The sequence below is a fragment of the Malaclemys terrapin genome, chromosome 6 (assembly GCF_027887155.1).
Source record: "Malaclemys terrapin pileata isolate rMalTer1 chromosome 6, rMalTer1.hap1, whole genome shotgun sequence".
In the NCBI taxonomy this organism is placed as follows: Eukaryota; Metazoa; Chordata; order Testudines; family Emydidae; genus Malaclemys; species Malaclemys terrapin.
The window spans coordinates 117757329-117773274 of NC_071510.1; the positions used below are offsets into that span (position 1 = coordinate 117757329).

General features: G+C 38.4%; 1 protein-coding gene across 2 annotated transcripts in view; it reads right to left on the minus strand.

Annotated features, from left to right (window-relative positions):
• Positions 1-15946, minus strand: part of ME2 (malic enzyme 2) — a 45968-nt gene that overhangs the window by 7197 nt on the left and 22825 nt on the right. For both annotated transcript variants that reach the window (XM_054032932.1, XM_054032931.1), the window contains exons 3-13: positions 13854-13987; positions 11789-11938; positions 10938-11013; positions 9857-10018; positions 8409-8512; positions 7901-8010; positions 7693-7790; positions 7153-7266; positions 6946-7060; positions 5476-5618; positions 778-880 (exon numbers count right to left, since the gene is read on the minus strand). In XM_054032932.1, coding sequence (XP_053888907.1) covers positions 778-880; positions 5476-5618; positions 6946-7060; positions 7153-7266; positions 7693-7790; positions 7901-8010; positions 8409-8512; positions 9857-10018; positions 10938-11013; positions 11789-11938; positions 13854-13987 — 1309 coding nt within the window. The remainder of the gene's footprint in view (positions 1-777; positions 881-5475; positions 5619-6945; positions 7061-7152; positions 7267-7692; positions 7791-7900; positions 8011-8408; positions 8513-9856; positions 10019-10937; positions 11014-11788; positions 11939-13853; positions 13988-15946) is intronic.

The following is a 15946-nucleotide window of genomic DNA, read 5'->3' on the forward strand; positions in this document are numbered from 1 at the left end:
TTGACAGGGTGCAAGAAATGCAGACAACCATAAAAAAGTGTTTCGGATTTATGGATATGATTTTTTAAACCTCCTCTGTCAAGTGCCAATAGATTCACAGCAAAGGAGAGAGAGAAGTGCTAATTTTGCTACATAAGCATAGACAGACGGTGGAACACTCAAGTGCTGCACTGGATATTTTTTAGTTAATGAGCAAAACTCTTGGTTCATACATTCACTTTAGTTGACTGTTAAAACACAAGTTCTTAAGACTAGTTACTGGTGTCCTAGGAACATACCAGAATGTGCAACTTGCGGGGGGAAATACAGGTTTTGTTTTAAAAAAATTATCTGATGATGCCTCTTTTGCACTATTATCTGTGCAAAAGTAATTAGAAGAACAGCATCTTTACGAAAGCCCCCCCGCCAAGAAACAATAAACACTTTGGCAGGTGGCCATAAGGAAGCAATGTCTTCAATAATATGCCTTGGTTCTTTATATTTCTAAAAAGTAATCAAACTGAAACCTGCTAATTGTGCACACAGTCAGCCTATGTCACCATGTATTCTAATCACTCGTCATATCACATATCCTTAACGGCCTCCATTTATTTATTGTACTCACTTAAGTCTTGTCTTAAACTAGACTAAGCTCTTCAGGGCTGGGAAGGTGTCTTACTGTGTGCCTGTACAACGGAGCCCCAGTCCTGAGCGGGGTCTCTAGGCAATGTTGCAGTATTAGTAACAACTCTGAAATAATCTAATCTTAAAGTGGAAGAACAGAATTCTCGATACTACCTGGAAAAATATAGGCATTGTTTCCCTGGCCTGGTTTGAAGGATCGTCCATCTTTCAAAACCACATGCTCGAACGGACTGCCACTGGCAAACAAACACCGCCCCTATTAAACAAGAGGGAGTAATTCACAGAGTCTGCGTTACGTAAAGTCGCCATGAATGAGAGGCTTACCACACCACACTCACAATCAGCTAGGCCCCAATTCAGTAAAGGTATTTAAGCAGGGATTCCAGAACAGGGGATGCCAGGGGACCAAGGCCCCATCACTTTTTACCAGCCATAGGGGCAAGCAACGGGGGGAGGGGGAGAAGGGGCAGAGAGGAGCGAGTGAGAGGCAGGGTCTTGGCAGGGAAGAGGCAGCACCGGGGCAGGGGTTCAGGGAGAAGAGAAGACGCTGGTGGGGGGGGGGGGGCACGGTTCAGGTGCCGGTGCCCCCGCCCCCACACTTTTAGGGAGCTTCCTCCACTCCTGAACTTAATCATGGGCCTAATTTTTTCACATTCTTTAAGTCAGGGCCATGCAAGTGCCTTGCTGAATCAAAGCTCGACAGTCCATCCCCACAAAAACGAAAACTCCCACCAAACAGCCTGGAAGAGACAAAAATATTAGCAAGATTTCCTTCTGAGTTACAAACATCAGGAAACTAAAAGTAGAAAGCATACACGTCAAACTATGCAGGTTTCTAAGGAATGGAAGATTTCTACTTGTTTAAATTGTTTAATTCCTCTTAATAGCACACAGCTCTCTAGGTAAGTAAAGCCTTCCGTTGGGACTAATCACATGATTAAAGTAAGTTATTATGATTAATTATTATTTGTACTGTGGCAGCACCTAGGTGCACTAGTCATAGAAATGTAGGGCTGGAAGGGATCTTGACAGCTCATCTAGTCCATCCCTTTGCACTGAGGCAGGACCAAGTAAACCTAGACCATGCCCGACAAGTGTTTGTCAGGGGTTCTCAAACTTTTTTTGTTGGGACCTCTTTGAAAATATTTCAGGTTGTGATGACCTCCCCCCCCCACATCATGTCATCTAGCTCTCAAGGCAGCACCGCCACCAGCAACAGCGCAGAAGTAAGGGTGGCAATACCACAACCTCCCTACAATAGGCTTGCGACTCCCTTTTGGGTTGGGACCCAGGTTTGAAAAACACTGGATGACGAGGATCCATAATCTCCCTTGGATGCCTATTCCAGTGCTTCACTATCCTTATACAGTAGTTAAAAAGGTTTTCCTAACATCTAACCTAAATCTTCCTTGCTGCAGATTAAGCCTGTTACCTCTTGGCCTACCATCAGTGGAGGTGGAGAATAATTGCACACAGTCCTCCTTATAACAGCCCTTAATATATGTTAACACTGATCAGTTCCCCTCTCATTTTTATTTTCTCAAGACTAACCATGCTCAGTTTTTATTAACCTTTCCTCACAGGTCAAGTTTTCTAAACTTTTTATCATTTTTGTTGCTCTCCTTTGGACTGTCTCCCATTTTCACAGCACTCCAGGTGAGGCCTCACCAGTGCAGAGCAGAGAGAGACAATTACCTCCAGTGTCTTATATACAACACTCCTGTTAATACATTCCAGAATTTCATCTTGCTGATTTCAGACCAATTTGCCAAAATCATTTTGAATTTTAATCCTGTCCTTCAAAGTCCCTCCCAGCTTGGAGTCACCTGCAAATTTTATAAGCATACTCTCCACTCCATCATCCAAGTAATTAATGAAAGTATTGAACAGTACTGACCCAGGACAGATACTAGTCAATATTTTCATCAGTGACTTGGCCAAGGCCCCGCTGTGCTAGATGCTACACAGAGGACAAAAAATGGTTGTTATCACAAGGAACTTACAATGTAAAATATAAGATAAGAGACAACAGGCTGATAGGCTGTGGTCTCAATATGTGCTTAAGTGCTCTGCTGAATCAGGGCCTCTAGAAGGAATGTGTTATGCAATTGATCCTCTCGTGCTATGAAGATGGTTTTAATTATTAAGGAATATTAAAAGTAGCCTAGAGGTTTGAGTGTGAAATCTGCTTGCCCTATGGTCAAGCAATCTCTCCCTCTTCCAGTTCAAACCTGAAAACTAATGAAAATTGTGAAAATAATAAAATTTAAAAGTTTACAGCTCCATATCAATCTCACACATGAGAACACATCACCATGTATGCCAAAAGCTCTGGTATTGTGTTTGAGCCTGTGGACATACACACAGTAATGGACTTTTTGAGTAGGTAGCAAAGTACGAATGAAGTCAGAGTCAAAAGATGATGTAAACTAAAAACAAAAAATACTTCTTGAAAAGCAGCAGAGGGCACCAAAGCATCACCATACTCTTGAAGGAAATGCAAGAATAAGCAGTAAGAGTTTATTGATGGTTTCTTCCTGCTCTTAGGAGGTTTGTCTATGGACTCTCTCATTAAGTGTTATTTTAAAGTTTCCCATTTATAATGGTTACGCCATTTCTGAAGTCAAGAAACCTAAAGGGCTGGGAGTGGAGGATTGGTAATTACAAGACAAACTATTAGTCAAATGACAAGGGGAACACTGAGTAATTTTGGATAATCAAGGTTTTGGCTAATAAAGAGAATTCTCTATGTAATTATTAGGTGTCAGAGAACATGACCCTGCTTAAGATAATGGTGAATTCTGGATAACTGAGGCTGTACTAACATCAGAGAAATAATTATTCTGAAAATGGACATAATATTGGGTGGGAAAACAAACTGCCAAAAGTATTAGAAAAAATAAAATTTGGAGGACTGTAAAAATGAAAATCCTTTTTCCATTAACCTGTAATATTTCACAACCTTAACATTACAACACAACATTTAACATATGCATGTGAATGGTAGATTATGGGAAATCATGAATAGAAATTAAGGCAGCCGCTATAGAAGGCAGCTCCTGGAGAAAAATAAAGATTCCCTCTCCACCTACCAAGGACTAATTGTTTTGAGTACCAGCCTGACTTGCTTTCAGTGGTGTTTAGCTAAGTGAAAACACTTTAAAGTGATCTATTGCACCTGGATCTACCCAGCACTATCTTGTGTTGGAAATGGACAGTGATAAAATGTTCCAGAGAGTGCACTTCAGCACTCTACATACACACGGGGGATTCCGTGGAGACAGCTGTTGTTGTGTAGACCTTCTCTAAAGTAAGAAACAGAACCTCATTCATATCACATGTGGATAAGTACCCCCTATAGACATCAATGGAGCTACACTGATTTATAGCAGCAGAAGATCTGGCCCTATCATCTGTTTCTGTTTACCTTCAATCTGAACTGTGATTTTTGAGTATTATATTTTATTCACCAAAATATTGCCTAATAAACATCTGGGGAATAGCCAGTATACAAAGAATTAATTGCCCTGAGGTACTAAACACCTTGCATACGAGTTCCCTGGTGTCGTAGAAATCTGGAATACAGTAGTCAAAAATCCAGATTTGGTCCAGAGGCTTTTGTCTTTTACTAGAGTGGGCCTTTGCCCTTGCAAAGACTCCACTACAGACCCACTGATCTGGGGGAGAACTAGAAAGCTATACGAGAATCTCAGCTTTCTTTGTTAGGCAAGGGAGAGAGGTAAGTTTCAAGCCCTTTAGCCTTAAAATGTACAGCGCTGTTGACCAATGTGATGATCACCAATGCTGAAAGGAACAAACCACAAATACACATTTCTGCAGCAGGAAGCACCTAAAGATCCCTGCCCACACACTTCTACATAAATGAGTCACTTAAGGTCGGGATGTATTCCAAAGAACCATTTCACTAACCACCCTGCTTCTAAAGTCCCCATGCTAGCCCTGTGCATAGTGGTGAGATCCTACAGGACAGGAGTCAAAAGGATTTAAGTGGGAGGCATGACAAAAAATGGTTTTGCAGGCCAGCTCAAAACTACTACAGCCCACGGTGCCTCTGCTTTTTCTCCCCTCTCTCTTCCCCCTCTGCCAATCTCCTCAAACCAAAAAACAGTCTTATGTGCACCCTGCTTAAAAACTGTGCAGAAGGAGAAAGGTTTTATTGGGTTTTCGTTTACTAAATGCCAATACTGGGCCTGAGCTCACTCACATTGGGCTAAGTTAGCTGTAACAGCACTGAAATCAGTGGAATTACACTGGAGTGTAAATCCAGAGTGAGAGAGATCAGAATCAGTCCGCTATGCATAATTTTAAATGTTCTGAGCAATTCAAATATTAGGAAATTAAGTGCCGAGTATGATCCTTGGGCTGTACAAGACAAGCAAAGACATTCCGTGTTCTGAGGACCTGATTCAATGTTAAATAAAGACTGTTTAATTAACTATTTCCAGGTTGTAGCTGGCTTCTGTCATGACTATTACATAAAATAACTGTTTCTTTAAAAACAAAAGCTAAAAATAGTCTCAAACAATGTCAGTCAAGGTTAGAAACACAAGTTACTCTCAGTAACCAATTATTACACTTCAATATTGTTGTCAAAACAGAAACAAGATTTAGACCTCATGATGAGGTAATCGCCTGCCAAATGTAATAATTTAAAATCGGAGCTGCTTTTTAATTTATACTAAGACAAATATGCATTTGAAACTGGAAGATAATGAGCAGTTGTATTCTTTACATGGAGAAATTCCAAGTTTAAATGCTTGGGGTTTTGCACTCTTACATTACAGACAGAAAAACAATATATGTGCATTGACATTTTTCCTCACTATGTACCTCTGTTAATGTATAAGCTTCCTCAGCAGTGCATTCAGCTTTCACTGTAGGGTTACTTAGTGCAAATATTATAGGTCTTTCATTGATGGAACCCATGGCTTTGATCACATCATGTGAAAAGAGTCGGCCAGCCCCTGCAACTCCTGAAATAAATTGAAAGATACAAAAATTACTGTTATACATGGAAAATGGGACAATGATTGCAAGAAGTTTACACTGTATTTATTTATTTCTGATGTGAATCAAGATTATCACTGTTGAGGTCAGTCACACTCAAAACCTGGAAAACCAATAAAAGGCTTTGAATAAATATTCATCGTTCATTAAAACAAGCTGTATCTAGAAAATGAGCTGTGAGAAACAATCTTGCACTGTCAGGAGATGCACAAGATGACCCAAAAGGTTTTTTCCATCTCTAATTTGAAATGCTTTGTAAACTTAAACCCTACACTATTCAACCCCAGTGAAGACACTACAAATCAGTACGCTTGAATTTTCAAAGCTCAGATATTTTTTAGTTATTTATGAGGCGGGAAGGGGCCTTAAGAATAAGGTATTCCTCCTCCCCACAATCATTTTATAACTCAAACAGTTTAACACACTTGATATACATATGCACAAATACATAAAAATGAATACGCACACTCAGACACACACACACACACGTGCGCACACTCAGGGGCAAAGACTCAGCCCAAAACCATATATGGTATTATAACAGAAGCCATTTTGCAGCCTTAACTATAGTGGTGGCTACTAGGGGTTGTTATAATTAACATATACATACATACATACTCACACAATGAATACTGGGGATCAAGGACTGGGGTGCAGAACATCTGGTTTGCACCAAATTGCTGGCAGATACTAGCTCAAAAGTCAGTGTAGCTAGCCACGGGAAAAATTACTTCAGCATAGGGGGTATCGTGGTGACACAAAGTATGCAAAGCAGTTCTTGCACCATCTCTCGCCCAGCTGCTGGGGTAGGAATCTGACAAGAGAAATGGGAGTAGCTGGATCTTCTCTATTTCTCACTGATCCGCAGTTGCAGTATCATTCTTTTGGACCACTGGCAGTCAGTGTAACTCAGACCAGTCTGTAGGCTGTTCTAAGCTACACCAGCAGACTAGCCAGCTCAGGATTGGAGTGGGGAGCAAAAAAAGGCTATGCCCCTGAGTTGCACTTTGAGCTCCTCAGCCATAGCTAAAGAGCTGAGCCTGTATGTATTATAGACATGATACACTGAGTCCCAAAAGCATTTTATACGTATTTTAAAACAGTGGACCAAATTCTGCTGTCATTTACCCCAGTGCAAATGCAGAATAGCCCCATCGACATAGGCGGGGTTATGCTATATGTTATATATGCGATATGTACACTGGTAAAAGTGAAAGCAGCAACTGGCCCAGTGACAGCAAGATAAAATTAACAACATATATTATCTAAGGAGTCTGAAATAAGTTTACTGACCAATAATAGCTGACGGCTGAAGTACATTCACCGCATCTACAAATGTCTTTGGCACCTGGTCTGGGGGTTGGTGCATAAATGACTCTTGATTGGCGTCTACCTTTTGTTCTCGGCCCTAAAGATTTAAGTTGATTCTGATTGTGAGAAGGGAAGGAAAGAGAATGGCAACGTGTACTGTGTTATTCAAAAGGCCTGACAGACCCTCACCTCAACCAACAGGCCATATTTATCAAACATCCATATTTTCTTATATGCTTCCTCTGCAGAAATACCGCTTTCCATCATAGCCATAACAATGAGGTTTGCAATTCCAAGAGCAGCCTGACAGATAAAGAACAAGTAGTTGAAAATAAAGGAAACATCCATCAGTTTAACTTACTAAGAAAATCATGGTACATTTCCTTCCAATATGGTAAGAACTAACAATTACTTTCTCTCTCTCTCTCTCGTGCAAAATCATAATTTTGGGGGCTAAACCCTGCCATTGTATGCCTGGGCCCATCTGCTTTATGATGTCTGTATGGGTGAAGTGAGAATCTGGCCCTTGAAAATTATCCTTTTGTAAATGTTAAACCCAAACTTCAAAATAAATAATGATCTTCTGTAAAGAAGCATTTCCTTTCAATACAGTTCAGTAGGCCTCTCGCATACAGAGTTCTGCAAGAAAACACAAAAAACACCCACATCCCTTTTTACAGTTCTATGGGATTTAACTTTAATTGCACTAGAGACCATTGCAGAACTCACCTCTCCTGCTCCAAGAAACAAAACTTTATGCTCTGTGATTGCTTTCCCAACAACCTTCTGTGCTGCTAGCATTCCTGCTAAGGCCACTGCAGCTGTCCCTACAAAGGAAATAAAACTCTCAGGAGAGCTGAATAGATTGACATGACAGAACATATTTTGGGGGGAAGGTTTTCACATATGTAGCAAGAGTCAGAAGTGAACATTTTACCCTGAATGTCATCATTGAAGGTGCAATATTTCTCTCTGTATTTCCTCAAAAAACGGAAAGCGTTATGATTCCCAAAGTCTTCAAACTGAATAAGTGTGTTATGGCCGTACCTAAAGAATACAGCAAGATATTTTATCAATTGACACATTAATAAATCAAAAATTCCTATATATACACACAGAACTGTTTAGGGCCAGAAGCAGTCCTTATATATACACACAGAGTTGTTTAGGGCCAGAAGCAGTCCTTGGGCTCTTCCTGGAAACGGTTAAATGCTATCTATGTCTTATATATGTTTAACACAGAGGACAGGAGATGTGCCCAAAGTCAAACACAAAGTGACTGGTAGAGCCAGGACTAGAATTCAGGTCTCCTGATTCATAGTCCTATACTTCAGTCACTCAAGTATATTCTCTCCCGATATGACATTTGAAAAGGAAGTTGTGTGATGTTTCTCAGGGCCCACTACTTCTTGACAAATTTATGAGTAACCAATTCAGTACCATACCTGTCTGTAATGGCTTCCATAAACTCATCAATCAGGTCATCATAAAGTTGTGAGCGGTCTCTTTTTTGGTACAGGCCCATATAAAAAGGATCTTTTAATAGGGTCTATAAAATAAACCAAAGATAGCAGCAGAATGAAATCACTCATTCACTCAATATACACCCTGCAAAGTTCTAAGTGACATATTTCACTCACTACCCAGAGATAAGATACTGAGAAGGATTTCAGCTATCTTTTCTTCCGGGAGTATTTTCACAGTTGAATTTCTAGCTAGCCATAGTAAGGGAGCCAGGAATTCTTTGATTCTGCAGACAATGGAGCAAATACTGCAGAAATCCTAGGTATTGGTGACAATTCTCTGGATTTTCTAGCAGTCACCCACCATTTTTTGCTCCCTTTCTATTTCTCCCTCTGTTTTCTCCCCAACTCCATCACTTTCACAAACTTGAATTCTAGCTGCCTTTGATGAGAATGCTTCATGTCTAATTGAGCTTGCAACTTAACTGGACATGAGTGGGTCTAAAATGTTTGTGAAAAGAAACTTGGGGGCGGGGCTGGAATTAGGAATCTTGGAAAACTGGTTAAAATGAAATACACAGGAACAGAGGAGACATTTTCTTTTAAAAATACAATTGGGAAGTAAAATAAGCTGAAAAGAAAAAGGGGGTAAATTTTCAAAGGCACAAAGGTTAGTTAGCTCCTATTTGTGCCTTTGTCAGTCTCCTTCCAGATGCTTAATTGGGAGAGATCTTAAATTCTCTCTTTTCATAGTTTTGTTAGTAGTTAAATACAAATTATTTGCTAAGGCATTGGAGTATTGTTTGATTTTGCCTATAGTGAATCCATCCTCCTGAAACAAAAAAGGTCTAACAGGATCTAACTGGAAACTCTTCAGGGCAGGCACTGTGTCTTCCTATATGCTTGCACAATGGTTAGCAACAAGGAAGTCCTGTCCCTGCTGGAGTATTTCTGCAATATAAATAAAATAGACAACAATACTACACTGGGAACACTATGCTACATAGCCGCAGACATAAAGGAACAAGTTCTGAGGGTAGATAAATATCAACTGTTACCTGAAAACATTACATCACTGTCCTTACAATGGGATGAATCAATATTCAGGGTAATAATGCTTTAACAAATCTGGTTCGCTCTTCCAGCAGCTTAAAACTCAGGTCACCTTTTCCCATTGCTTTGCAGTCGAGATCAGCATTTAAGTAACAGTCCAAATGCACCACTTAACTTTATATACATAGCTGGGGAGTCTCAGATATTAATATTCAGCTTTAAATTAATTCCAAACTACTTAATATTACACAAGATGATTCAATCTTAACACAGAGTACTCACTCAGATACATACACCTTCTTATAGTACTAATTTTTACTACAAACCACCATCAAAAAGTGATTTCTTTATGGCAGGCAAAATACAGTTTAACTTACTAGATTGTCAGTTCCAACGTCGATACATACAGGCAGGCATTTATCTGGCCGTATTCCAGCACATGCTGTATACAAACATAGTTTTCCTACAGGAATTCCCATTCCATAGACACCCAGATCTCCAAGACCTAATATTCTCTCTCCATCAGTTACTACAACAGCCTTAAAATTACACAAAGATTAAAGGTTAACTTTGATAGTCAAGGATAAAGCAATATTGCATACATTTTTCTTGGCAAAATTAACCATTAAAACAAATTAAGAATAGCTTGCAAAGAATTTATTGTCTCTAGTGGCAATACTTAAGGACTAGCTAATTTTACCTAAGAGGAAATAGACAAGGTTACATTAGTATCAGCAGGGTTCCCTGTACTTGCCTAAAGTGACCACAGGAATCACCTATCTTGTTGCAAATAATTACTTAGTTATCTAGAGCAGCTGACAAGTTTTTAAGTACTACCATTGTATAGACTTTGCATTTCCACTGAGGATCTCAAAATACTTTCCAGTAACTTTAATGAATTTAACATCAGAACATTTCTTCAAATTTGGTGTTTTTATCTCAACGTTAAAGACGGGGAAACAGAGTCATAGACTCCAAGTGTTTTGTTCAAGGTCATACAGGAAGTTTGTGGCAGAGCTAGGAATAGAACCCAGGTTTCCCAACTCCCAGTTCTATCTTACCCTAAAACAGCAACAGTGGGTAATTCAGAGAAAGACAGGCATGTTAAGAAACAAACCGCAAAATCCTCTCCAGATAGAACTGTTAAGAAAAAAGCGTTTTGTAACTTTTATTCTATATTGTGATGATCACAACTGGCATAGGAAAGAAACACTGTCGATCTGCAGCTTTCATGCTGTAGGTCTTGAACTATAAGCTTGGATTTAGGGCACAACCCCACACATCTTTATGTGCAGAACTGTTATAAACTATATACAGCTGTCATTCTCATACAATTGCCATGCATGCATTATTTAGCATCAGCATGTCTCTCAATAAAACTATCCACTTTTTTAAAAGATGAGTTGGGATTCAAAAAGAAAAGACGATTAGAAAAAAGGAGTGTTGTGGTGGCAATACCTTAACATCAGTTTCTGGCCAGTTGTCCACAATTGACCTAATATGACCTCTGTCTGAGATAGAAATAAATAATCCTCTGAAACAAAATCAGAATGGAAACACTTTTATACTCGATAATTAAAACTTCAAATCTGCTTTGCAAAACAAGGTTTTAAAGACTACATTTCTGGTGCTAATTAATTACAAGTTTTGCAATTGCTTACACAAAAGAATATAAAAGAGACAATGAATGACAGTTATAACTAAGTCTACGCAACCAAGATAACATACTAGATTAAAAAGATAAATGTAGAGTCATACAGTTGTTCATAACACGACCTGGATTCTGTACTGCCATGAGTCAGTTTGAGTCACACCACCAGGCAAAGCGGCCCTAAAGCTAGTGTCAGCAGCCATGGCAGAACCACCCCCCCGCCCATTCCCCCAGGGATGACAGATCAGTATAGAACTCCTGCAACAGTTCTTATGCTACCCCCTTCCCTGCTGGTAGTGCAGGGGTGTGGCTGGAAGAAAGGGGCATGTCCAGAGCGTCTTTATGTCCCACTGATCTCTGGCTGCCATATCAACCACTGGCATAACTCAGAGCTGCTTTTAGGCTGCTCCAAGTTACACTGGGGGACTGGCCCAGCCTAGCAAACATCTGGCCCAGGATCAGAGGAATGGAAAGGTGAGCTTTGTGCTGCCTTTGCTGAACTGTGCACTCCTTAGCCACAGCCAAGGATCCAGCCTTTTACTTTCCATGTGCCAAAATATGCAAGTGTTCCATATAAATTCTGAATTACAGTAGAAATAGAAATCATACTTAAGAAAATTACTTGCACTCATTTCAAAAATAAAATGACTGTCCTTACTTTGGTCTCCTAAAGATATGTCCATATTGGGAACAGGCTAGACCTACTGTTGGTGTATATACTATTGGCATTAATCTCTCGATATCGTCTTGTAATATCCTGTAGAATAACTTTTCATTTCTCTCTTGGATTCCCATTATGTAGATATATCTGTAATCAAACAGGAAAACAAGGCAAAAGAAGAATTACCTTAAAATGGTTTGCATCTATCTAAACTAGAAACATACAGTGTGAAATGCCGAGGCATAAACCAATTTGCTTTAGATTTTGCATTTCCTTCCCCGACTCAACCCTGGCCTTGAGAAATTGATGTAAACTGGAGAATATAGAATTAAACAATGACGAAGTCTAAATAAAAATACTGGGTGTACTGTACTGTGTGTGATAGCACACCAACCTATGGATGTACACTATGATAGGAGATCATTCCTACCTCCCTCTGCCCCCTGCCACAACTGATTTGCAGTTTAAAGGTTGATTACTTTACGTGAGGTTTTTAATGTTAGGATTTCCTAACTTCGTTCTTTTCTAAATGAAAAGTTCCTACACTGAGAATTTTTGAACACTAACCAGAATCTCATCTGGGTCCTACGATAAACAAATGAGTGGATGGACATTTAATTGTGCAAAAGAAACATTTAATTTTTTTTCTAATACAGTGACTGAAAATGCATTTTGGTTTTAAGATATAAATTGTAATGTTCATAGGTTAGAATAGAAATAGAGTAGCATTCTCCAGATGTCTTTCTATAGCCTTCTGAGGTCAAAAGAGAAGTTGGAATACAAAAATATAAAATTAATGCAGTTAATTAGGAGTCTGATTCTGCAAACACCATAGATTTTAAATATTAAAAAATAAACTCTTGAATCTTTGTTTTCTCTATTACAATGCAGATTCAAAAGAGATTCATTAAGCGTTCATTTTGGGCCATTGGTTTACAGTAGAGCAGTCCCAGAAGTATTCCTAATGGAAACTATTTCATTGCTCCATTCCAACAGGCTATGTGATACTGACTCAAGTTACTTTGTTCTATTATCAGTGGACTGCGGTAGGAATCTTGATGTGGTCCTAATGTGTATATATATGGAGATATACCTATCTCATAGAACTGGAAGGGACCCCAAAAGGTCATCGAGTTCAGCCCCCTGCCTTCACTAGCAAGACCAAGTACTGATTTTACCCCAGATCCCAGATTGAACTCACAACCCTGGGTTTAGCAGGCCAATGCTCAAACCACTGAGCTATCCCTCCCCCCCCATAATGTAAATCACTGATGTAAATCAGTGATAAACCCCAAATCATTCTAGCTTTCCACTCACTGGCTTGTAGGACATTACATTCTAACATAAGTCAATAATAATATGATAAAAACATCAAGCTATTGCAGCCAACAGGAGCATCCTTAAAATAAATAAATAAATAAATAAATAAAGTATTTTCTAGGCTAGAGAGTTCAAAATAAGAAAAGACACACCAGAGGATTAATCATTAAGTGCCCCATAAACGTTAAAAAATCTTTTGTTTCCCTCTAGTCATAAGTTAATATATATATATATATATTTATATAAAAAGATAAAATTAAATACTTTTGTATTGATCCTGTCTGATTTTTAAGTCCTAAATTGATTTTCTTTCTCCACATTTTTTTCTGGGCAGCTCTACAAAAATCTGAAAAATTATATATCTAGATTTGGAGAACCTGACACTCAACTCATCCATATTATAAACTCCTAAAGTGCAACAGAAAGGCTGCCAGAAACATAACAGTAATGTTTCTGCCAATATGCTATAATGCTACGGCCCGATCCTGCAGTCCTAGTCTTTTTCACATCACATCACAACTGTGGAGTAACACAAATGTCCTCCTTTAAATCAATATAAAACCTAGTTAGCTGCACAAGTCCGGGTGATAAATACAGTTTGCGTTAATTTAAAAAAAATATCTGCCAATTATAAAATCCTCTGGATGCAAAAGATCTGCCTTGATATTATAATAAATCAGATTTTCTCAGAGTCTTTTAAGCTTGCACTACACATAGGTAAGAAATACTGATTAATTCTTACTTTTCCAATGGGTCACTCATTTTTGCCAAATTCTTATGGAAGCGTAAGGCTTGAATGTCTTGTGTCTCTATTTTAGGAGGTAAAAGTCCTTGGAGCCCAAGCATTTGTCTTTCCTGTAATGTAAAGGCCATGCCCTGTAAAAAAAAGGGGGGAAAAGGTTAGTTTATTTTACTATTTATCTTTTTGTCATCTAAAGTAGTAAATTTAAACAAAATAACATGTATCTATATTTATGACTATCCATTTCTCTGATGCCCATCACTACCATTTCTAAGCACCTCACAAATATTAATGAATTAAGCCTCATGACACTGGGAAGAAGGAATTCGTATTCCTACTTTACAGTTGAGGAAACTGAGGCATAGAGCAGTAGTGAGTTCTTGGGCAAATCATTTAAATCAGTGGCACAAACAGACAGAACCCAGATCTCCTGACTTCCTGTGCTTTAATCATCAGCATATAGATCTTCCTCCAGAGCACATTTCTACCTTTAAAATTGGATTATATCCAGATGGAGATTCCTTTGGAGATATGCTAGGTTTTAACACTCAAGTGATATTTGCTTCTTGAAATGTTCCTTTTGGATATCTCTGTTTGGAACATTTCCCTACACACTTCTGATAATCTATCCAGCCAAAAAAGTTATTTGCAGTGCCCTCAGACCTCTGTTGGGATAGATAGCATCGGAACCTGAAGCCTTCCTTTTAGTTAAGGATAAAACTGATCTCTTAATCTCTTCAACTGTAATCTCCTACTACAAAAAAAGCTTTAGCCTCCTCCATCAATTGTAACAAATTAAGTTTATGAAGGGTAAAAAAAAAAAAAGAGAGATTCCAAATATCCTTAATTGTACTAATCTCAGATAAATACAAATATCTAGGAGTCCTAATATATATTACTTCTTTACAAATAACTGATCTTCCTGATATTTTGTTGAGAGAACCTTTACTGGTGAATTTCAAGTATCTAACCAGCAGTATAGATGGCTGGTTGTTGTTGTTTGGTAAGACTAAACCTTCAGGCTAGTAGATTTATTGATAGTAAATTATCTAATGAATTTATCCCTTTTTCTGTTTGTGAGTTATCTACAAACAGATCCTGATTTCTGAAAGTGTACTAGTTATAATCCAATATTTTATAAAAACAAATTTCAATCTATAGTTTACATGTGAATTGTTCACTTTCAATAGTCATCATTTTTTTTAAACTAAATTAATCTTTTTTTCATTTTTACTCCCTATGTAATACTTTTAGTGCATTCCATAGAGCTAAACGTATCCTGGAAAGTTATGTGAAAATGAACTTTGCCAGCATATATATATCAAATAACTCCTGATTTTTTGAACTGTCCAATTAATTCATTACTGTGCAGCAATTCATGCCCTATTACATGACCATCCCTCAAACTCCACATTTATCATCAATGAAACAGGTGCGGAATCTGAAATTAACAACTGGAAAACAGTAACAATATTTGCACCATATTTTAGGCACTACAAAAGTAAAAGTATCATGAAGATTCTTGATGTGAAGGAACAAAGCACAATCTATCACTTCAGAAGGTATATAAAACATGGATCAATAACACCTTGAATGTCCATCCAATTTTTTAAATACACTGTAACCCGAGAGTACCTTTAGCTGTGTACCATGGTAGTTCAAGCTAACATTTTATCCATAACCATATGGAACTATCCACCAGTGAAAAGTACATTACCTCAGTCAAAGTTCTTGGTTAGGTCCCTTAAAACAATTTACTCAATTACCACTGAGACCATAAATACTTAGGCATGACATTCTCTTAATTCCCCCTTGTGACCACAAGTCTTCTGGTTCCTTATGAAAATCTCAAGGCTTGTTTGATATATATTTTTTAATAGCTATCCACCCTTGTTTACTTGCTTTCCTCCCTACCCCCCAGTCTACAGACATCCTGGAAGTTCAGTGTTGCTTAAGTGACTGCAATGTTAACATGTTAGAATTTTTTTTAAACAACACTACAGTTTCCCACATTGTATATCTGGACAACTCGAGTCTTCACATTCAGAGATGCATCTTAATTTCTGGTCAATCCCTGAAGCCAACAATGCAAT